This window comes from Sprattus sprattus (assembly GCF_963457725.1).
Source record: "Sprattus sprattus genome assembly, chromosome: 1".
Taxonomy (NCBI): Eukaryota; Metazoa; Chordata; class Actinopteri; order Clupeiformes; family Clupeidae; genus Sprattus; species Sprattus sprattus.
Window position 1 is genome coordinate 58,269,765 of NC_137920.1, and position 24,768 is coordinate 58,294,532.

Consider the following 24,768-nt stretch of genomic DNA (forward strand, 5'->3'; position numbering starts at 1 on the left):
CACAGTTTCTTTACTTTTGTGTTCTCTTTCAAATGTGTAATTCTATTTTGTTTTCCTCTAATATTCATGTCTTTGCATGGGCTCTGCTTGATGGATGGCTAGTGAATGCCTTTCCCATTTCCAGTCTTTATTACAGCACAATGAGTGCCCTGCTGGAGTAGAGAACACGGAGAGAACATGGAGGCTGTGTTATTGTTTGCCGTGCAGTGCGTCTGTGATGGTGTTATGGCTGCTCGTGCTGAAAGATCATGTTTGTCTATTCACTCTCTCATCTTGTCATTTTTCATCTTTATGTGAGGTATATTTTTTCCCTCCTTTGCTTTGCTACTTCCCTCCCTCCCTCCTCTCTCTTCTCTCCCAAATGTACTCCTGTTGGTTCTCTCTCTCTCTTTCTCTGAGGCAGTGAAGTGGTTGTGCTCTTGTGGGCAGAAATTCCCTGTGGAGACCGGCACTTATTTGACTCCAGGATACGCTGCCTGCAGAATGGAATTGCTAACTCTAGCATGAAACCGGGGGCCATAGGAGACTAATCATAACTTAAAAAGAAACTTAAAATAAATAAAAAACCAAAACAAATATGAAACATGGCTGCAAATTTAATTAAGCTAGTCTCAGAATGTATGTGTCTGTGAACTAAAAGACACACCAGGAAACAAGGGAGTCAATTCCGTTGCTCTTTAGGATTAATTTGAAACATATGAGAGGGTGTTTTGCTCTCTTTTGTCTGCTGTGGGGAGGTTGAACTCTGGGGTGAGGTGTTGAGGGGGCCAGGGGGTGGGCGGGGCAGATATTGGGGGGGGGGGGGGGGGGGTATTATTGGCAGGGGAGACCTCTGCAGAGGTGAGGGAGGGGTATAGACCGGAGGGCTGGTGGTGGGGGTCGTGCTGGTGGGGAGGGGGGATGAAGTTGAAAGCAACCAGTCCCTATGTGCTCAGAGAGATGGTAGACTTGTCATTAATTATGTATTTCTCCAATAGAAATCCCTCCACATATATGCCCAGACAGCTGGCATCAAACTTCATGATTTGCAGGGAGGAGGAGGTGAAGGCATTTCTGATGAAGGAGGGGAGTGGAAGCATAGTCGACAAACTCATCTTCTGCTAAAGCAAGGCTGTTGCTATTCTAATTTTGCAGAAACATTTTTAGGACTGTGGTGACATGCTCTTGCATGTTCAACAGAGGGTTCCATTTTCAGGAGACTCTAACCTCTTATTACAAACAATAGAAAGTAACAAGTGTCTTACTGCAATTTTATTGCATTAAGCTAGCTAATAAAGGAAGATAATGATGATCCACTTATAAGCTAGAAAAGTAAGCTTTTTGGGGGGCTCCTAATTAGATACATTCCTTTGAAGATGTTGGTGTTTATGAAGTAGAAGGTGAAGAAGAAAGGACCCTTAAATGTTAGTCAGTTGGCAAGCTCTGATATCTAGGGGAGCTTTTAGGAAACTAGGCACACTTTGCCTCACTAATTGCTGTGCCTTCCTACTGAACCCATGATGATGGCAGCCTCACTTGTGCCTTGCACTGCCATTTCTTCTGCAGGCAAGGAACCCAAATCTTCTCAGGGGATGCTATGGCTGAATAGAAAAGTTGCCCAAAACCTCTACCTCTTCTCTGACTCATGTGGGGACACCTGCTAAATGAAAGCCGTATCACTGAAAGCCTCTGACAGCCCGTGGATAACTGAGAGGAGGCGAGGGAGCCTCATAAGCATGCTTTCATGCTCATAATCATGAACGCCTATCTTAACTTTTTGACAGAATACATTAGGAAAATGTTATAAGTATGTTAGTTACATACTGTTAGCTGTCTGAGAGAAGTTTTACAAGAAAAGTGGTGGACAAAATATTAGAGGTGGAAAACAATCAATAAACACCCTTGGGGACTTTTGGACATAGTGTTGGTTAAGCAATAAATGATGAAGAGGGTACAGAAGACATCTGAACCCATTCAATCGTACAATGAAGTCAAGAACACTTCAACACAAAAGCTGTTGTTCCACCTGTGAATTTGTACACTAGAATGGAGTAAAAAAGGGCTGCATCATCTGATCAGCACAAAAAACCTTTTTTTTGGAAACGTGGTGTCCATCATATGAGCAACGTGCTAATGAACAGGCGACCAAAGTAAGAGTGAGATGCCCGAAGTGATGTGTGAAACACTCAAATCTCCCCCAGCTGTCTCACATATAAGTGCTTGGTGGGATCCCTAGAACATGACTAACGATGATTGTTTTGGATCAGTGGCTTCCAGCTTTGGCCCCTGGAGCGCTTGTATATATTACTGCAAGTTTTTATCCAAAGTAATGTTTTAATTATGGTAATGAATTTCATTTGTCAAAGACTCCCATTTAGCTCCCAAGGTCCCCTTCACGAACAATGCTATGACGGGGAAGAGCAGAGAGCATCCATGCTTCCACAAGTGTAGTGTTTGTCATGCATATTTGATAAATATGTCCCTGACACAAGGAGCAATCCAACTTCCAGCTGGCACGATCCTGGGCGATGTGATGTGTTATTACTGTTACCAAAATGAGGTCAGATCGTGCTGACAATCAATAAAGATATAATTGGCCCCCCGCTGAAGAAACAGGGGTCAGTGAAAACCTGCTTTCACAATGCCGTGTCAGGTTAGGGCAGCTCAGGGATGTCCTGCCACACAGCAGGTAAGTCAGATGAATGGGTACCTGTTACACAGGAAGCTGCCAAAGGAGATGGATAGAGGTATAAATCTGTGAAGGATCTATATAATGCATCTCTCACTCATGTCTTGCTTTCTCATATAGGGAGTAGTTCCAGGAAATGGACTCTACACTCATTTAATCCATGACAATAACACTTTGTGTCTGTGCTGTGATTCCAACTCGTCTATCATACCAGGTCTTTTGAATTATAAGCATCATTTATAATGGTTCATGATTGGTCTTCTACTGGCAGGATGCAAACATATTGTGCATATTGCTTCCTATAATACCACTACCAGTCCCATATTGCTTCCTATAATACCACTACCAGTCCCATATTGCTTCCTATAATACCACTACCAGTCCCATATTGCTTCCTATAAAACCACTACCAGTCCCATATTGCTTCCTATAATACCACTACCAGTCCCATACGACCAGTGCCTCAGTGCCTATTTCTCATCATAATGACTACTGACGGCCAGCCAGTGGTTATGGATTAGCGAATATCTGTCATATAAGGTAGAGAATACGCAGCCTAACAGGCACTGTGTGTTGTACTCAGTGCCACTGTAAATAATATGTATTTATTATGGAGCTGCTAATACAGCTAGAGAACAGCCTGGACACTGCTCGAGGGGAGCCTCTGATTCGTTACCAGGTGAGAAACAATTGCACCCACTGGAGTTTTCAAGACAAAATAAACACATTTCTGATAATGTTATGTTTTTTTAATCCAATATAGCGGTCGAGTCCTTGGGAACAAAGTCATTTTTAGTTGGCATGCGTTTCTAACTGACATCTGGTGTTTGCTGGTGCTGGATGCTGGTGGTCTGTCTCTGGCATCACACGTGTGTGTGTGTGTGTGTGTGTGATATATGTGTGTGTAATATATGTGTGTGTGTATATGTGTGTGTGGTATCTGTGTGTATGTATGCGGAAAGGTTAAGCCTGTGCTGCCAAGCTCGTTACAGTGCAGATAGCGTTGCCGGGGTCTCCACAGGAGTCTGTGCTGATGAATGCAGGAGACGGCCCCACCACTTGCTGAGCCGCTGACTGCGAGGGATGTTTCTGAAACATGGAAATCACGTTCCACAGCTTTTCAGAGTGCTTCCTCGCTTTCTTCTATCGGTTTTCGTCCTCTTCTCCCCTTTTTTTTGGTCTTTAGCCCTGGGAGCAGCATCCCACTGCTACGGAACAATAGACATGTCATAGGAACGGAGAGAGTTGTGTATGGTGGGGAAAGCAGATAGATAATGAGTGGGGGAGAGAGAGAGAGAGAGAGAGGAGAGGAGAAGAAAAGAAAGGGAGGGAAAAGATTAATCTGACAGAGGGGTTTGATAGCCGTGGCTAGCCAGAAGGCCTTGAATGTATGCATGCGGAGACAGTACGCCTTTGGCATGAAGATATGTGTGTGAATTTTAGTGTTTGTGTGTGTGTGTGCCCGTGCGCATGTGTGTGTGTGCATGTATAAATGTGTGTGAGAAGAAAAGAGAGATAGAGAGAGGGAGAGAAAGATTGAGAGCGACAGAGAGCGAAAGAGAGAGAATGTATGCCTGTTGGATGTGTTGAATCATTAGCTGTGTGTTGGATGTGTTGAATCATTAGCCCCCCCCCCCCCCCCCCCCCCCCCCCCCAACACATACACACATATGCACATGGACTTGCTCATGTGCATGCACTCACAAACAAAAAACACAAACACAAACGCAAACACAAGCAAAAACACATGCACATGCACATGCACATGCACATGGACATGGCAACATTAACATTTCTACAACGATCCTGTCCTTCACATGAATTGAACCATTCACCAGTACCTCTGCCAGCCTCAGTCAGAGCGGTGCGAGGCGAGCAGAGCAGGAGGAATGACCCTGGACTCGACCGTTTATTTCCTCTGCCGTGGTGTTTGTGTCACCCCACGACTGTACCGAGTGATTACTTCATGGCGGCTCCCTTTCTCCCAGAGGCCTTGAGGTGACAGTCTTCCCGTGTGTCTGTCTGTATGCCTGCCATGAGGGCTGCACGGAGAGATGAGGAGACAGATTCATTTCACACCAGAGCCGCGCAGCATTAACTTAAACTGTTAAGCTCCCCCCCCACCCGCACCCCCATCCCCCACCCCCTCTCCTTTGAATGGTGCTTTATGAAAATCGCTGGGATATTAAATACTGCTCCGGCCTCATTTGCAAACCAAATCAGCCGAGGCAGAGGGTGCATAGCTTTGCAAAGGCTGTTTACAAAATGCAGATGTTTCAGAAAAAACCTTTGACACAAGCGTTTATTGGCTCTTTCTATTACACACCAATAAAAACAGAGTGTAGTGATTAACCATTCACAAAGACATTCAAACATTAGACCATCAAAGCCAAATGTATTCTCCCCGTATATCTCTGCTTTATCATCTTGAATCAATATGGTTTGAGGAAGCATTAAAATCCACAAGAAAACTCTTTACAATCGTCCACCTCAAATCAGGAGGGTAAGGTGCTAAGGATGTCTTTTTTTACCAAAAGGATGTCTGCCACCACAGGCTGTGGTGAACAATAAAACTCTCAGAGTTTAGCTATAATTATAGCGATGCTTAATATGCCCCATGTCAATTTAAATAACAATTCACCTTATTGGAGATTCCCTGAAATGATTTTCCAGTGCACACAATTTCAGTCTTACCATTTCATGATAAACCATATGTGACACTTAAACATTCTATCAAGTCTTCAATCCAAAGGCTGCACTCACGTCTCTGTGTGCTCTCCTGGTGTGGAGGGTGGAGGTGATCAATAGGTGGAGGGATGGGAGGGGACCTCACCCGTGTAGCGATCAGGCAGAGAGACCCCTGCGCTCCGCAACCATGGGCACAGATGCACGCATGCATTATTCATAGGGCCCTAAGAGGGGGATGTAAATCGCATGTTACGATCGTTTATGGTGCAGCTTGCTGGGGATAATGCTGTCATATACATACACTCCCTTCACACAGGCATGCATGAACACACACACACACACACAAACACACAAGCATAGTCTCTGCATTCATCCTTTGATATTCTGATCTCTGAATCGTATGCTCCCATCATTGCATTTTATGTATCCTGTAAAATCATGTAGGCTACCCATATTTACACAGGTTCCACAGATTAAGCCTCTTTCAGGCATCCTATTGTTTAAAACAGCACCCCGTGGACCAGTTCTTATTTATGGTAGCTCACTTGAAAAGAACAGAGCATACTGTTTCATAAAATGGCTTGAGTAATACTGGCTTTTACTGGTCTTTTGTTGTTTTATAAGCAAGGATAAAACGGAAGCTTCGGAGTAAGCACCTTCTAATATATGCATGATAAATTCCTTGTTACCCGGGTTGGCCATGATACTCTGAAATTGCTTAGTGATTCAAGAACCCTAAGGGAAAGACCAGCCAGTTGTATAAGGCTTACCTGGGCACACCTGACGCTCTGATAAAGAAATGCCCTGAACAGGATTCCTCCTAGACCACCATCTCTTTTATATCACTTCACTTAGTAAAATATTGTCTGTTGGCCACCTGTACTCTTTCGCTAAATAGAATAAATTCAGACCAGTATCAATTTGCAGGATCAACAGCTAGAACATGCTGGGCTTTCTATCAGGTTCTGACAAGGCAAAGGGCCATCATCTTATCAACTAAGTCATGGATGAAGATCATGATAAAAATGCACATGGCATTCTCAACGACCCCACCACGCTGCCTCTCTGAACACACAAACACACACATGCGCGTGTGTGCTGCACACACTCACACACACACACACACATACAGAAACACAAAGACACACCACCTTGTGTCATCCCAGTCCACATTCATGGAAGACATCCGCCCTTGAGTTTAACCCTGACAGGGGAACTACCCCCACTGCCTTACACTCTTTCTTATCTAATTGGCAGTCAATGCTCACGGGCAGCAGTGCTGAATTTGCCGACTGTGCAGACCTGGGTCGGCAAGAGCTATCAGAGTACACTACTCCGTGTTATTTTCCGTGTGATTTGGGTGCATGCAGGTGCCTGTTGCACTGGATAAATGAATCCATCAATAAATAAATCCATTGATGGAAATCAAAATGATAAAATGGGTCCCAACACTGGGTAACGATACAAAGCTCTATAAACATGCATCATTTTTTTTACAGCATCACAACCCCCATTTTATGTGTGTGTGTATGTTTTATGCTGACTCCTGATATACTGATGGCCTCCTGTGCTTGCTCTAGAAGTTCACTTCCTTGCCCCTCCTCTGCTGTACTGAATGCAGGTAAGAGTGTTCATTCCATATGGTTTCTATTCACACTGCATTTATTATTCCCACGCTGTCATCACACACTGAAGGTTGCTTAACAAAGCAGGAAGAGGAGCTCAACATAAGTACTTCTCATCTGTGACACTGCTTTGTAACTGTCTGTGTGTGTGTGTGTGTGTGTGTGTGTGTGTGTGTGTGTGTGTGTGTGTGTGTGTGTTTCTGTATAAAGTATTGTAGAAAAGTATTCAGGTAGGAAGATAAAGGTGAGAACAGAGACATGCCTCTCTGCCAATGTCTGGCTGTGAAAAGACTGCTGCAAGTGAAAGTGTGTCAGATCATTTAGCTGCAGGGATGAGCAATGTCCTCTTCTTTCAGCAGCCGGCAGCAGCCCAGCAGAAAAGACTCTTGTCTCGCTGGCAGCGCAACAAAGCTACGGCCATGGACTTGTCTGTGCACCTGAAACATTCCTGCACAAGTCACACTTGTTTAACACCGCCACCCATTCATGCTGCGGCCTCGGCACAAGGGGAGCTCCGTTTCTTTCCCTATCTCCCGTGGCATGGAGCTAACAAGAGACACAAGCTCAGGCTGCAGTGCTCACACATCCAGCTTTTGTAGGTAAAGAGAGAGACGTTAGCAAAGGACCAATTGATGTGATGACTGACTGAGGTCTGTGATTTTCTGTCCCTAAGACATCTTCGGTTGCAGCTGAAGGGGAGAAAGAGAAAGCGAGAGAGAGAGGGAGAGAGAGAGAGACAGGGATGAGACCCACTCTCTCCCTGTGGGCTTGCCTGAAAGGACAAGGGATTGAGCGTGCTGCTTTTGAGTGACACAAGCACGCGGCTCAAAGGAGCCCTTGTAGCCAGGAGCTGTTACACAGGTCTGCATTTAAAGCTGTGCTGAGAGGGACTCTGATGAAGGGCTAAAAGCCTGCCCACAGTCCCCCTTAAGCAAAGCATGGCCCTGGGGGAAAAGGGGCTGGAGAAGATTGCTGAGGAGGTGGGGAATCCAGACATAATAACAATCACACTCAAAGGAAGAGCAGTCAGTTAATTGTTATTCATCCAGAGGGTGGGGGGAAGAGTTAGGATAGAAGGCTTTTTGTCATTATCGATCAGAATGGATAATTTCGGTTAAAAGTTTGGTTGAATTAATTCATAACAGTGAGTCCACCAGACAATTCAAAACATATGAAGATTCTCTTTGTAGCCCTATCAGGTAATGTGTACGATATGCAGACATTCTGAGGGGAGATTCACAGTGCTTGAAACTTAGAGGTAAGTGCTTCACCACCTCAGTTCTGTCAAAATCACCATCCTTCCCACAATCTTTTTGCTGTACAAAATATTATGAAGCACATAACAAGTGTTAGTTGTTCAGAGTTGTGGAAACTTCTTCGAAAGCATAGCTTCACAAGCTACCAAGTACTTCCCACTGGGAGAAGTTGAACAACAGCAAAGCTGCTCTAGAGGGAAATCTAGTTTGGTTGACTAAAGCTAAAACTAGCTCAAACTACTTTCTAAAAAAATTATCAAGCTTACAGTGATACTAAATTATAACAAAATATAATACAAAAATGTCACTTGCCAGCAAAAAATGCCATTGAATTGAGTTTATCGCAAAATGTGTCTACTTGTTCGCAGGTCATACATAAACCCATAAATATAAATACCTCATTATTTATGGAAAATTCAATGAATGTCAGCTTTGTTTTTGTATACAATGCCCATCAGTCAGACACCTGCCTTCCAGAAACTAGAGTCCATGCAACAACTCCTCTGAACATTTGTTAACAAACAGCAATAATCAATTAAGCACATGCACCACACAAAGGTCAAGTGTGTGGCAGTGGCAGCCTGACGGATGCAGCTCTTGTGCATGCCTTCACAGCGGTCAGAATGGAAGAAAAAAGGGGTGCCTTTGGTCAAAAGAGGTTCAATTACAGTAGAAAGGCAAAGGTTAAATTAAACATTTTAAAATCACTCCTTTCCTTTTGTGGTCCAAAATGTGCTATAGTTTCAGTAGTTACTACACACAAAAAAGTAAGTTAACTATTTGAATCACTGCACAAATATGACTATAGTTGAACAACCAATGAGCTACTGCAAAAATGCAATTACACACCAATTACTGGTTAATTAAAATGTAGTTTGCTACTGCCCAACACTTGAGTTGTTGATATTTTTTATTTTTGTATTATGATCTCCCAAGGTTATACAAAGCAGACTGGCTTCCCATACCTTTGTGAGTGTCTGTGTGTGTTAATGTGTGGATAAGAGGGGGGAGTTTTTTGTTTAAACATGGTGCCCTTGTTGACCGGTCTTGATTGCTGACCCATCCTTCCACTTTTGTGGTTTAAAGGATATTGCCTCTTGTTCTTTGTAAACATGAGCTTTGCTGCGACACAACAGGGTGCCTGGAAGGTCCTAAAGATCACACAAGCTCTCACAATTGGCCTACAGTCATTTAGCCATCCGTGTTCATCAGCAAAGCGATTTTATTATAAGGAGCACTGCTCTTTTCATCGCCGTTGTGTTATCTAATACATCTGAAGATGTATTTTATTTGCAGGACAGGGAAGATATCTTTACAGTGTGAAGATATGTACTGTCATTGTGCATTCTGCCTTTATCACTAGCTCAGATTCGCATTTCCAAAAGCCTACCAGTGGAATGTAGCAACATATTCAATAGCATCACATCTCAGACACATCATTTCAGTTATTTTCTGCAAGTGTATCTATGCAGTATGCAAACAAATATCTTGACATGACTTCATCTGTTTTTTTTTCTTTCCTAAAACACATTTATCCAAATGCTCCCCTTCTTCATTATAAGGTCAGTTGATGTTCAAGCTGTTGGGTGGGAACTTAAAGAAAATGAAGGGTCCCATTAAATGGATTTAGATCACCTGAGAATGTGATCTTGTAAGAAATTCTACCTGTCAGCAGACGCATGCCTGAAAGGAGTCCCAGATGAATCTCTTATGGCCTTCCACTCTAGTAAGGGTCTCTCTAGTGATGGCTACATGCCCATAGGATGGGCTGTCACCTTTGAGTGAGAGACTGATGCTTGGCTTGACAAAGTGCCTCCATTATCATTTGAAGGTCCTTAGGATTTATGGACAAAGAGAGAGAGAGAGACAGAGAGGGAGCTACTTTTAAGGGGACTTCTCCAAAATCCTTGACTTTTTTTGCTGTGTGTTACTGACCTTGTGGACTTTCCTTAATGACAGATTTATAAATTGACTTTGTTTTTCTTTACAGACAGTAATCAATGGCTCTATCAGTGTCTCTGAAATTATACGAAATAGCCCTAAATAAAGGGATTTCAACCCTTAAAAACAGCACAGCGCCTAATCATTTTGGCTAGACAAAATGGCATGTCCTGTTAGTTCTTATTTTTGATAGGTGATCGGAAACACACCAAGGTGGCATTCTCTGTGAAATAATTCATTCTTCATTTAAATGTATAAATATTGTCTAAACAGTGCTGTAACCACATTATATACTGCTGTAAAATGCATCTTGTTACCAAACACCGCCTAGCATCTACTCATTGAAATGGCTGTGAGTGTGACGCCAACTTCATTATTTATTTTCATTACGAGCATTTGAAAGTCAAGCTGCTGCCTTTAATTGATGTCATTCCACTGTCAATAGCTTTCTTTCCAAATGTATCTGAGTGGTGTATCATTTCACAGAACAACTCCATTTTGACAAACATATCCTTTTGATAGTGTTCGTCTGTGTCATAATTTTTTTTTTTTTCTCTCTCATCGACTGAGAGCTTAATGTAATTGCAAGGACACGCTCCCCTGTTGGTGTTCATGAATACTGATACTGTACTATTTCTTTTTGTACGCACTAGGTGGAGCACTATTAAAGCCGGCAAGTTTAAAGGTTTGATCATTAGTAACAAAATCTGGTTGCTCAGCAGCGCCGCTTGCTCTCGCCTAGCGGCAATACCCATCAGTTACAGTATTATCAGACCCCTCATGACCACGAATGAGCCAATAGGCTCCAGGAGGCAGAGTTCTCCCCGTGGCCGCCATTATAGAAAGGAATCCATGAATTCAAATGGAAACCATCAGGAACAGAGACCGAAATAATGGCTAAAATGACCGGATATTTTTAATCATACGTTAGGTTTCGAGAATCTTTTTACGGAATGTTTTTCGATTTTAAGTCTATTCCGGTGGCGATGGAGGCGTAGAGGGTCGTTTTAGTAAAGACCGTTGTAAGCTAAGGGGGAGGGGGAGAGTTGCTTCTTTGCTCTCCCTTTTCTTTTTGTTTTAAGAACATTTTACGCTTGTGTTTTTAATGAAGTTTATATATGTTCGCTTATTCGACGCGGAGTTGCGCTGCTTCTAATATTTAAGGCGATATTTAAAGCGAACAAGAGCAGTCGTATGGGGTTGTTGAATTACATTCTCCAACCGATTGTTTAAAATAATTCTCTTAGCTCTGCTTAAAGCCATCATACAAAATACATTCGAAAACCGTTCTTTCTTTCCTGGGAACTGTAATGTTGGAATGTTCGACCCCGCTGTGAAAGGATGAGTTCTTGTTTTGTACCAAACGGGGCCAGCTTGGAGGATTGCCATTCCAATCTATTCTGTCTGGTAAGAGATTTAAAACTAAAGGAAAAGCAGCCATTTTTAACTAGCTGAAAAGAGCTAAACGTTAGCTTTAGCCGAGGAAGATCGGGCTTAGGGGCCTGTTGACCACTGCAATTCAAACAGCTATCACCAGTTCAGTGTTTATTTGCATTAGGATGTTGTGCAATATTAAAAAGCAAAGGGGTTTTGTCTATTGTTTTCCAGATATGCTGTGTTAATGCCTAAGAAGTTCCTTTCATGATCTGAAAGCAATTTAAGTTTTATGCAACAAAAGTAGCTACAACTAGGCTACCTGATGATGAACCATATCCTATTGAGTATAGTTGGTGGGGTGCATAATTATGCTTATTTGATGTTTGGCTTAAACTACAGGTTAAGTGTTGGGCGTTTGTTATTGATCTATGTGTATTTCTGTGGGAAAAGGGTAACATTTTAACCATTGTACATACTGGCGCACAAGATAGCCGGCTAGCTAGCAAACTAACAAGCTTACAAGCTAAAATAAGTAGTTCGCGGATGATCCTTTTTAGTTGGTAGCTAGATGGGTGTTACTGTGTGTAAACTCGTCTCTCGTGCTGTGAGGTAGCTAATCCCTGACGTAAAATGGACGGAGAGAAGTCTGTAACAATTTGTAAGCAACTTTGTCTCGACGATTACGGTGCTAGCTGGCCAGCTAGATAAGAGACTTTGAGCTGTAAAGTTAAAACTTGCTGCTAACTTAGTTGTGTACATTTCCTTGTCATACATACAGGAGTCAAAGGCTTTGCGATATATTATACAACTTCACAGTGTCCTGTTTAGTCCGCTGTTCTTATCAAAATAATTCGAACATGTTTGTCTCCACATCCTGGTCCTTTTCTGCTTGTTGGTTAACTTTAGGTCAAATAATATGTAGGTAATTGGTAGAAGTGAAGCAATGCTTCGGCAGCATGCTACAATGCGGCAAAAACAGTTACAATGTTTCCAATCTGAAACGGTGGCAGAAAATAAAATGTCCAAATGGCTACTTGTAGCATTCGATGCAATTTAGTATTGGTCTTGTTTAGCAAATCCCCTTTAGTGGAATGACAAACGGGGGCTGCGATGATGAATTTGACACATATTTTGACAGCTAGCCCTTTTAGATAAACATATTCTAACTTACGTTTGTGCATAGACATTTCCATGGAATCTCTGAGATGTTCTTGCTGCATTTTTTTTTCATGGAGTAATTTTAGCTTTGGAATGCGTGTGGGCAAGGCTTACTTTTGGCATGGGAAATACTGGGAGAGCCGTTAAATATTTAATTGGTCTGTTTCCGACTAAGGTGGACAGAACGTGACAGCCCGAGGACTTTTTTTTTCCTCTCCCAATGTTTATGATATGCTCAGTAGAGTCGCGTCGATTTGTCAGTCATACCAGGACGTTTGCCAAAACGTTTCTTTTACAATTACAAGGCTACGTATTCCCTTGTTTCCACGTGTTGAACAGACGCTTCTGGGTCTTTACAAAGACTCGTGAATCAAGGTGTTTCTGTTTATCATGGCAGACAGTCCTTATAACGGCAGTGACTATGGAAATGGGATGGCACGACAACAACCATGTACAAAAGCCTTAAACTATTTCATGTTTAGACATGAGCCAGGCGATTTTCATTGTGTAGATATTCCAGTTGTTGTAAAATTGTATGTTTATCACTGTATTATATTGCACATTAGAGTTAGGCCTCCCAGCTGTGGCTACCTGAAACACAGTGAGATACACAGTTTGCATAGCAGTGTATGGCAAAAGGAGCATGAACAAGTCCACTATGTTTTGTTAGAAATGTGTTCAAAGGCTTATAGTAGCAGGGACACCTGCCCCGAAAGGGCTCTGTAAACAAGGCCAAAGAACTTGGCCAGCGTTACAGTATTACAAGTATTCCCAATGAAGTTTCCGAGAGTCTGGGCTGACCAATCAGATGCTCAAAATGGAAGGTTTGTCATCTTGGATGTCAGTCAAATTTGTGAACACATGACAGGCTGGGTAAGGCAAGCAGGGGAGGGAGCAGCGTAGAGGTTTGTTTTCGAATCTCCTGCTAGTAATTAGCATGTCTCAGATTTTTTTTAGCTTTAATAGTAAGGGTTGACTGGCCTGTTTGTATGTGTTTTTAAGGAAGAGTTTCCCATCCGCTTAAACCGGCAACTTTCTCAGGAAATATCATGCTGGAAATAACTTAACGGCTGTGTGTGTGTGTGTGTGTGTGTGTGTGTGTGTGTGTGTGTGTCAGGGAAGATGATTTGAGTCATCTCACCTGTTGCCTTTTTCGGTTTCTGTGCCCAGCAGCTGTGGTCCCCAAAGCGTTGCCATTGGTGCAGCTGAACTGAGCGATACAGAGAGAGAGAGAGAGAGAGAGTGTGAGAGAGAGAGAGTGTGCGAGTGTAAGTGAGTGACTGAGTGAGTGAGTGAGTGAGTGTGTCTCTCTATGTGTGTGTTAGAGACAGCTAGTGAAGGTGCACAGGGGAAGGGAAGGTCATGACCCCAAGTTCCTGCTAGCTTTAATGACACAGGGGATGTTAATGTAGAATTGCCTGTTTCTGAATTCCTTCAGAAGCTCTCTTGGCACAAGCTCAGCTTGTCATTAATCTCTTCTGAACAACTCTGTCTTGCACCCTCCCACTCACATGCACAGACACACCCATTCCAATGCACGCATGCATGGGAGATATGACTTCACACTTTCATTTTTATCAGCCAACTTTACAATAGTCATCGAATTATTGCATATTGTGGACCTGACAACAACTCTGGTAGGCAATATGGTATGCTTGTAATCAATTAGTCCTTAAACCAGAATTTAAATTATGTCCCATTCATTCATTTTAAGCAACTGGACGACTAATCACATTGATTTGCTCTCCTCCCACTGGAAAAAGTAATGCAAAAAAAAAAAAGAATTGCATGACATATTTTTCTTTTAATAATATCGCATTGCGTGGCTTCTGTAAAACAGGCGTTTGTAATTACACATTATCAGGTGTCGCCTCTGAAGCGATGCTTTTTTCCCATGCCCTGGGAGCACAGATGTTTCCTTGCAGAATGCAGGTGTCATTCTCACACCGAGTCAAATGGAGAGTTTCACAGTTCTACTGCCTGCAACAGTTGTTTGTTTCTTACAACCATGTCTTTCAGTCCTTGCTGTCTTAATGGCAGGCTTTAGGAAGTTGTCATATGTCTCAGCAATTTGTTGCTGCACGCAATATGACGATGCCAGATGGTAACCTGAAGGTAACCAACCTGAAGGGAATTAAGCAGTGGAAACTGTAGAAGTTATCCAGATCCTCATTGCCTTTTCTACTCTCGGCATATCTAGTCTAGGATTTTGTAGTGTTGTATTGTAGGGTTGCCATTACTAGGTCATGCATCTGTGAGAAGGTTGTGTTAAGTGTTTGTGTGCTCCTGCTAATGGAAGGTTAAGCTAGTTATGTCGGGATGGTGATATTTCACCCCTGACCTTCAGTGCCTTAAAAAAAAAATGAAACTAATTGGATGAAGAAAGATGAATTGGACAAGAGAAAGAGACCAACGCGGCAATTTGGAATTGATGGTATTGCTTCTGCTGCCAACAGTAACAACACTATTTAAAGAGTGTAAAGTGGGAGTTTGTACTGGGCATGTGTTTGCCAGAATGCTCTTTTCACACAAGTGGAGTTCCCCTTTGATCTGTCGACCACCTCTGAGGAAAAAAAACACTGGTGAAGGTGAAGGAGGTAGCCGAGATAAACACGAGCCTGTTGAGTTGCGCTGCTGTTTTTTGGTTGTGAAAGTTGCCTCCTGGTTTATAGAAATGGCTTTAAAGCTATCAAGTAATCTCTCCCTGAGCAAAATACATTATGCAGGGCTATCTCCAGCTGTCTGATTTAATTCATTTGAGGCTTTTTCACTCATCCCTCTTCTCCCATGAAGTGTTTCATTTGCGATTGATTTGAATTGAATAAAAGTAAGCAGTCCATTCAACCCTTTAAGTTCATGTCAATCACGTGTGAACAATCCTAATAGTGCTGTGTGTGTGTGGTGTGTGTGTGTGTGTGTATGTGTGTGTGGTGTAGGACTGTGCTGTGGGCTGTCGGTTTGTGCTGTAATAGATGATTAAAAGCTGAGGTCAGAGGACCACCTTTATGTCGGTGATGTCACTGTGGAAGCAGGCAATGTGTCTGTAAGGTTGGGGGGCTCAAAGGACACCATTGAAAAGAATAAGGCTGATTCAGGACTCCTTACAAGAAAGGTTGGGGCGGGGGGCTAATCGGGAGACAAGGCTTCTGTTGTACAATTTTGTTTGAGATGTGTCTTCCTATTTTCGTACAGTAAGATTTTTTTTCTTCTGCAAGGCTTTAATTTTTTTAAATTACGTTTTCAACCTCTGTTTGTTTCTCACTCTGTCCATGTCTTGTCACTGTACCTCTCAGTCAGTGGGGATAGGTGATATGGGGGTAGTTGTGTGTGAATGATATTCATGACTAAATATATTTTTAAATAGTTTTGCAAATTGTAATTACCCAGAGAAAAGAAGGCCAACTTGTATAATATTATCGTTGTACTTGTTACAGCAGGTTTTATGTTGTGTCAATAAATGCATTCAAATATAATGCAGTTTTTGGTGGTACCAGATTTCAGCACAAGGCTCTATCCAGGCTATCAAAATGTCTGTCAACATATTGGCATGTCATTTAATTTACAAGAGTGCTGTTCAGACCAGACAAGTTTGTCTGAAAATCATTCAAAATGATTGCAGATGACAGCAGGGTATCCTGCATCTTGTAAACACACAGCCTTTGTTTACATGCCAGTCTTAATTTTTTAAGATGTTGCATGAACTGACATACACTTCTGCACATCTGCCCAGCTAGAAATATATTGAATGACGTGTTTAGCTAAAGTAAAAAAAAATAGTTTCCGATATTGCTGTTATAGATCAACCTGGTTATTAGGCCATAATTTATTCAAAGCCACAATAGCATGATTTCATGATTTTAAAATTGGACTGTCTTAGAAATGGTCAAGGGTTTGTGGTGAGCAATACTGAATCACCATTCTGTAATATATTTTGTAGGTACAGTACAGCTCATATAGGGCAGCAGAAAGAGGGTTAACGCTTGCATGTGCTCAGTCTTTCTTTGAGTAGGCGCTAACTTACACTCCTTCCTTCCCTCTCTCTCTCCCTCCCAGGCTGACCTGACAGGCATAAAATGGAGGCGGTACGTATGGCAGGGGCCCACCTCAGCGCCCATGCTGTTTCCGGTGACGGAGGAGGACCCCATCCTGGGCAGCTTCGGCCGCTGCCTGCGCTCCGACGTGCTGAGCGTGTGGAAGAGGAGCCAGAGGCAGGGCCGGCGCGAGCTCTGGCTCTTCTGGTGGGGAGATGACCCCAACTTTGCCGATCTCATCCACCATGAGCTGACTGGTGAGTGTGTTAGAGCTTGTTGCATGCAGCATACTGTATCTGCACACCCCCACACACCGTATGCACATGTTTGCATACTCTACTGATACTTTACATAGGAGCACATATGCAAAGACATTCATGCAATGTTGCAGGCAGGCAGGCAGGCAGGCTTCCAGGTTCTTAACTTCATTATGTAATCTAGTGGTTCACAAACAGTGGGTCATGGCCCAGGCTTTCGTCGCAGGGCATTTATCTGCAGTGCAAATGTGCATGTTTGAATAAATCAAGTTAAGAGTCTGGGAGAATTGAACTAAAGCCATGTCTTTAGATAGACATTTAATAGATGTTTATTTTATATGATAAAGTAAGTACTTGACCTACATAAAATATGATTCTTTTCTCCTGCTGAACACCATCAGTGGCGTTATCTACCTTTATTGGCCTTAGTTAATACATAGCAGTTGCTCATGTTCATGGTGTTATGTGTTTGGGGTTTACTTAAATTATCTGACCACTTTGTCATGCAAATGTGTAAGTGGCTCTTACTGCAAACCAGAAAAAATGCTCTGACACTCAAAGGTTAAATGAGAACCAATCTGCGGCCACTGAAATGAACACGGTGGAATCATCTGTAGCACACCCGTGCATCGACAAACCAAAACGCTTGTAGGACTGCTGCTCTGTCTAAAAACAAGCAAAGATATTGCTGCTGACATCTTGAAATTTGGTTTCACATCAGTTAGCATCAGTGAGGAGGAACGCCCTTAGTGTCTTGCATGCTCTCAAGTTTTGTCCTTGGAGAGTTTGAACACTTGGAGAGAAATCATTTTAAGCTTAAGAAATCCATTTGTTTTCCCCAGACACCCTTTTGACTTTACATATCTGCCTTTGGTGTTTTTTCTAGGTGCTCTTTGACTTTTAGCCCATGATGTCAGCAATTTATAGACAGAAACTGTTCATACACATCTATCATTTCAGGACAATACATTTTGGCTGGGTTTGCACTGTTTGTGTAACCCTGAAGTAATCCTTCCTTAAGTGCACCACACACAGGCACACCTAGTACTCTTTTTCAAAGTGACTTAACACGAAAAATAAGAGACCCCTGTTGACTCATCAGTTACTTTAATAGTGATCTTCTGCCCATGTGAGAGATTATTTTACCACTGATGTTATTCTAGACATACTCTTTAATGTTTTGCTGTTTATACAGACTTTCTTTAGCACATTTATTGACACAAGTTTCAGTGAGGGGGATTACTGGTAATATTGATGATTTTGAGGAAGCTCAGTTTAATTTTCATTGATTGAGTGTTGGTTATTACCCTTGTGTAGTTGGTCAACACTATACAGACACACACATACACACACCCACAAAAACAGTCGCACAGAGGCCATCGGTTTGGAACAAGCAGTGATGATGAAGGTTATTTTTGCCATCCTCTGTGTGTGTGGGAAAACTGCATCATGCCATCCGACCGACCATTCACCTCCAGTCACAGAGCAAACTCTCCAAATTTGTCTATTCTGGAAATTCAGTCCAAAAAGTGTGGGGGGGGAAATGGAAAGAAGGAATAAAAGTAAAGGTGAAATCAAGGTCCCATTCACCTTGTAGCCAGGGCCGCCCCTCTGTGATTCCCAGCGATGGAGGGAGGCAGGGAAGGGAACAGGGGAAGCAGCAACAAAAGACCATCATGGAATTCTGCTCAGAACCATTTTTCCCCTTCCGCTTTCTACCGTTTGTCCTTTCTCTGTTATCATGGATGAAGCCGACAGACAGAACCCCTGTCTTTGTTCATGCTCTCCGCCAAAGTGTGGAAGGTAGAGAAAAAGGAACAAACCGCGAGAAATGAGAAGGTGGAGGAGATTGCATCTGTCCATTGGGCATTCATCATTGTCTGGCTGTGAGGCTTGAGTTGGAATGGAATTTTTGGGGCTTGATGGCCATGAAAATCTTCCTGATTGATGTCGGCCACATACGTGTAATGAGAGTGTGTGCAAAGGAAAGACCTTTCTTTCCATTGAGGGTACTCGGTATTCAGATAATTTTTTCTTTGCTCTTTCTGAAGTAATGCGGGTAAATGTTAAGCCATTATTATCCTCAGAGGAGGTATTTTTCTAGCCAGGACCCTATTTGCATGGAGTGTGTTTACCATAGTGAAGTCTATCAGTGTTTAATAGTCTTTGTTGAGTTTAATGTCACCAGTCTTTGTTTTTTTTACAAGAGCATTCTCTCTGGAATTCACCTGATGTTTGAGTTCCAGCCATAACAAAGCTTAGTCGGCAGAATACGTTGAATGTCTCTGACAACAGAGAGTAGTGATCACCAGGGTGGGATTCTTACTACAGGATTACTGCTTGGTATGCTGGAGAATGAGAGGTGGATCAAGCAATGGCAGAAGAATGGGCACAAGATAAAGAGGACAGGAGAGCTCTGACAGTCGCGGGCAAAGAAGGAGGAGGAGGAGGAGGAGAAGGAGGAGGGAGGGGATGCCGGGATGCCAAGAGGCCCTGTTTTACAGGAGGGCTTTGATGGGTCCAGGAGGAGCACTTGAGACTCTAAGAGGGTGAGGATGGGAAAAGGCAGGGATGATCACTGAAAAGGCACACAGCGCACGCACTGGCCCCCACCACCCTATTAAATCTCAGCTTTTCAAGTTCACCGGGCGTCCACAAGAACAGATGACGACTTCATTCACGGGGCGTGTCGCGGTCATTGAATGCCATTCAGACCGGTCGCAGAGCTTTAGTCTTTGGTCTTATGCTCTCATGTTCCAGCGGAAGGCAGAAAGATAGTCTGCTATTCAAAGCTGAAGTGTAGGAATTGAAATTCCGGCGAATTTCATTCAGTGGTTATTTTGGGACATTGATGTGGGTGGCCGATGAACTCATGTTATAATGGAGTCATGGAGGCATGTGTGTGCGTACGTGAACATTTGTGTTTCCCTCTGCATCTCAACACCCCCCCCCCCAATCTGCAGGCATCAGATTAGCAGCTTGTGAAAGTCTTTTAATTTTGAGCTCAAGCCATTTCTGCCAACCAGTAATCCCCTGCCTCCAGAGCATATGTGGCGAGTGATGGCCAAACACGTGAGATCTTTTTAGTGTCTTTCGATTCATCACCATTCACCAGCGAAATGGAGTCGGAAAAGGCAATGAGGGGTGTGTTGGCTTTGGGGAGCCACTGGTGGATGTTGGTGGCTTGCTATGTTGAGGATGTGGCCTGTGCCAAAAAAACATGTGAGGGGGAGAAACTGAAATTATACTGAGGACACAAGCAGGGTTGCTCACCAAAATGGCTAGCCTCCTAATTGGACCACAGGCAAGTATTGTCATGCAGATGACTGTTGACCTCATCTTGTCGCACTGTTCACATCTTCACTCCACCAGGCCTCCTTGTGAGCTGGTGTCTTAGGGCATTCATAGAGCGTGCTTGAGATGGAGAACCCCCCCCCCCCCCCTCCCCACCTTCTCTAAGTACAACTTTTTTTTGCAAAGAAATTGGGACAGGAAGCTTGTCTTTCAGGCTAATTGCTGTGGGGTTCATTTCTCCCTCCGTTTTTTGTCCATTGTGTTTCTTTGCTGCCTCGCGGCCCTGTCCCTCACAGCTTTCTCTCCCTTGTCCCAGTCCCCTCCTGCGCCTCCTCTCTCCTCTGCCAGTCTCCATGGTGCGATGCTCTCTATCCCCCTCTCCCCTGAGCGCTTCTCAGATCTACTGTTAACCAAGAGGCTGAAGAGCAGGAGTAGAAGGGACCTGTAATAATCGTGTCACACTTCTGTGATACATTTAAGTTCAGAAGCTAAAAAAAAAAAGGTTTCGTGTGGGTGGCCCCAAAATAGTTGAAATTAACCACAATTGTGTGTGATTATGTCCTGACCCCTGAGAAAGTGCCTGATGCTCAGCATTGTTGTAGGTTTGCACTGAAGTTATGACTTCCTTTCAAGGAAGTTGATTTCACCCATGTCCGTTCGTTGATTGGTTTGTTTGTTTGCAGGATTATGCCAAAATGACTGGGCCAATTGTCATGAGGCTTGGTGGAAAGGTGTAGCAAGGGTTAAGTAAGAACCCATTACATTTTTGAGCAGGTCTTACTCATGGGGCACATCCACAAATTTAGTTTTGCTTTTGCTTACATTGCGAGATACGTCTGTGCTCTACTTAGTGCCATTATAGCCATTGTAGTATTCCTCCTTGCTCCCTAACAAATGTAATTCATACAAAAATGAATGAATGAATTACAATTTTGAAGTTAACGGAGCCAATGACGGTCATAGATTTTAGGGAGTGAGCTGTTAACACAGAATGGTGATTTAATTTGGAAACTGGTTGGAGCAGCTTTTTGCGGTTAGTTATCTATTCAGTGTTTAGCTAGCTGGTTAACGATATATCTAACAGTAGACCATTTCTAAATTAAGTATTTATTTTTTCATTTATTCTGAAGACAGATATATGAACACCTTCAAGAGATGACTGGAAACTTTGGATCTAACACGCCTCAGCCTAGAATATCCAGCCGTGACTCAGTAAAAGTTGTTTCAGTCAGATGAAATTTAATATTGATTCAATTTAGTCATAAAAGGCAAGTTTTCATTTTAATACATGGTCTGTCCACAGTAAAGACCCAAACCCAAGCCTGCATTTTGATGGGCTGTATAAGGCAGATACGAGGCCTACTGCAAGCAGCCCTACTTTATGTCCTTTTCCTGTTGAGTAGTTTTTATACAGGCTTCATGAGGGTATTTAAATATTTAGACTAATATTTAATTCATTTGCAATGGTTAGTTATTCAATTAGATTAGAGTTGGCCATCCGCTAATATGCTGTCCATGGTCCATTCACCACCTCCTATTGCCAATCTGTAACCCTCCAAGTGGTGCAAAGTAAAAGGAAAGGGAGGAGAGGGATAATAACACCTTACTAAAGGCTACCATCCACTACAGTACTTGCTATATTATAAGTGTGTATGTATATATATTGTATAAATAAGGAGTTGTTATACGAACATGCCTACCATACATATAAAAAGGTAGATGCAATTGCAACTCCTAACATGTGCAGTATTTAGATAGAGCAAAGTGATGTAATGAGCTGAGGCGTTATTTACAGTTATTATCTCTGAGGTTTTTTTTATGTATTATATATTTATTTATTTATTTTAGTGCCGTATGTTTGTGTGTTTGTCAGCAGGATTACGCAAAAGCCACTAGGCCGATTTTCATGAAACTTGTTGGAGGGGTGTAGCATGGACTTAGGAGGAAGCCGTTACATTTTGGCGCAGATCCTAATCACGGGGCGGATCTGTGAATTTTTGTTTTGTTTTTGCCTCTGCAATCTCCGGGTTGTAATGGCCATTATTGTATGAATTCAGTGTTGGTTATCGTAGTATTCTTAAAGTAAATTCCTTGCTGGCCACCAAGAAAAGTGACATAATTAGCACATCATGGCTTATTTTGCTATTTAACTTTTTGCAGTAATGTTTACTGATAACAAGTGTCCAAAATAACCCATGAAAATAATCTGCTTTAATTAAAGGGCTTTCCTTGAATGGCACTTAGTAGATTGCATACCTCTGGCAAGGGCAAATGCCAATTCTCGCAATGTTTGCGAAAGCAAAACTAAATTTGTACAGGTGCCCTGTAACTCGCAACATTAGCGAAAGCCATTTTGAATTTCCTCAAAAACATTTTTGGGCACCCCTGTCCTAGGATCACCCAAGGCTCAAATGTACCAAATTCCATGCCTCCGTTGCGTAACGACTTTTCAAAGACATATTTATAAAATAGTTGGGGGAATTATGTGAAGAGCAAAGGTGACTAAATGACTGGAATGCTTCTCTTATCTTCCACCATGGGAATGTGTTTACCTGATTCTGCCTGAGGAAAGACTTAAAAACAGACAATTTGCCCACTCTTCATTTTTCTCCGACAAATCCCCCAGCCTGTTTATTCCCATTCACCCTTCCTCCCATTTCTCTTTGCTGTGCTCTCTCTCTCAAACAGATCAGGGGAAGCCATGCATGCTCTGGTCTTCCATCTGCATCTCTCATCTTTGCTCTCTCCTTTTTTTTTTTTTTTTTCTCTTTATTGTCTTTCTTTTTTCCACCCCTTCCTCCCCCTCAGGAAATATTCATTAATTAGTAATCGAGACTGTACAGTGCCAGTGAGACTGCTCACGAACAGGCGAAAAAGGGAAAAAAGACTGCACTGAGATGGAGAAAGATAACGAGAAAGGCGGAGAGGGGGAAGCACAGGCAGAGAAGAGAGACAGAGATGGGAAGGGAGAGACATCTGGAGAGATGACAAAAGGAAAGGAGGAGAAAAAAAGCAGAAGGAGATGAGGTGGAAATGGAGGGAGGGAGGGAGGGAGAGAAGGAGGGAGCGGCCGCCTTGTCTGCTGCGCTGCGCAGTGGCCAGGTTGAATCCCCTGAAGGCCTGAGGATCAGTGGACATTAATCTTTCTGTTTAATGACCCACCGCCGTCTCAGCCGACTCCGCCAGAGGAACCTGTGGCTGCAGGGAGTGCCTTCTCCCAGCCAGCCTCCATAACCACCCTCTCCACTCCCATTGTCTCCAGGGTTTAGGTCTGGGTGCATTCCTCTTTTGTGTGTGTGAGTGTGTATGCTTATGTGTGTGTGTTTGACTCTGTGTGTGTGTGTGTGTGAGCACGTGCATGTTTTTGTTTGTGTAATGCACACACCATTGTGGCCAAATGTTGCCGTGGTCTTGAAGGTCCTGCGGTTTCGAAGCGGCTTGTATTTTTTTTGCACAGATCTATAATGTTGATTGCCACTGACTGTCTGAAATGACAGAAATGTAAGCAATAACCACGTGTGCTAAAGCTATGTGAAAAACTCAAGTTGTGATTGACTGCTTGGAAATGGCGATATAAAGCTGTGCCTTTACAGGGAAAGCGCGAGAACCTTGTGCTCTGAATGAGAGGGCAGCCAGTGTGACTGGGTGAGGAGGACGTGGCGTGCCACAAGTCATTAGCTGAGCTCGTATATCTGTTTCTAAAGCAGACAAACGGCCCCTAGTCGTCCCTCCTGCCAGGGCTACTGTCTCCAAGGGAGAGCTCCCGTCTGCCAGACCCCCAGCCAGGTCGCAGTCGGCTGCCCTCAGCAGTCAGGTCAGAGGTCAGAGGTCGATGAAACCAAACATGCCGACACAGGCCCCTTTACTGGAGGAAGAGGGCCAGCAGAGAAGCTATCTGATGCAAACTGCTTAACTGGCACTCGAGCTTCTGCGGTAGATTTCACTCATTCAGAAACATTATTGTCGTTGCGCAATGGAAATGCATGTGTGCGTGTGTATGCGTGTGTGTATTGTGCAGGGAGAGGAAAGAGGTTGCACCCCTTTTGTATTGTTGTGGGTGTTGTCCAGAAGTCTGCTCTTGCACTTCCTGTATAACTGCAGTCTGTGTGAGCCTTAACACCCATTTCACCGACTGCGGTTTCACCTCCCCCGTCGTGTCAATCATGGTTCACACACGTCATGGGGTTTGTGTTTTGTTTTTTAAAAATTGTTTTGTTTGTGTTCTTTTCCAGCAGCCTGCTGCTGCTGCTGCGTGCGTGTGTGTGTGTGTGTGTGGTTTGTGCTGGCCAACCTCAGGTGCTCAGTGGCTGCTCTCTGTGAAGCATCTCCATGTGCTGTGGGTCTGTTGGCAGAGGGGGGGAGGGGAAGGGGCGACGGTGAGAGACGAGTCAGTTAGGAGACACTGATGAAAAACAAACATTCCGTCCCCCACAGCCAGCCTGCCGGAGAAGGAGGTGTCAGGGCACGGGGGCG

The 24,768-nt window shown here is 43.3% G+C and overlaps 1 protein-coding gene across 1 annotated transcript in view; it reads left to right on the forward strand.

Annotated features, from left to right (window-relative positions):
* Positions 1–11,065: 11,065 nt before the first annotated feature.
* med13a (mediator complex subunit 13a) overlaps positions 11,066–24,768 on the forward strand; it is a 70,938-nt gene continuing 57,235 nt past the window's right edge. Inside the window, exons 1-2 of the mRNA XM_080840893.1 lie at positions 11,066–11,585; positions 16,767–17,001. Of these exons, the coding sequence (XP_080697019.1) occupies positions 11,520–11,585; positions 16,767–17,001 (301 nt within the window). The 5' untranslated portion in view covers positions 11,066–11,519. The remainder of the gene's footprint in view (positions 11,586–16,766; positions 17,002–24,768) is intronic.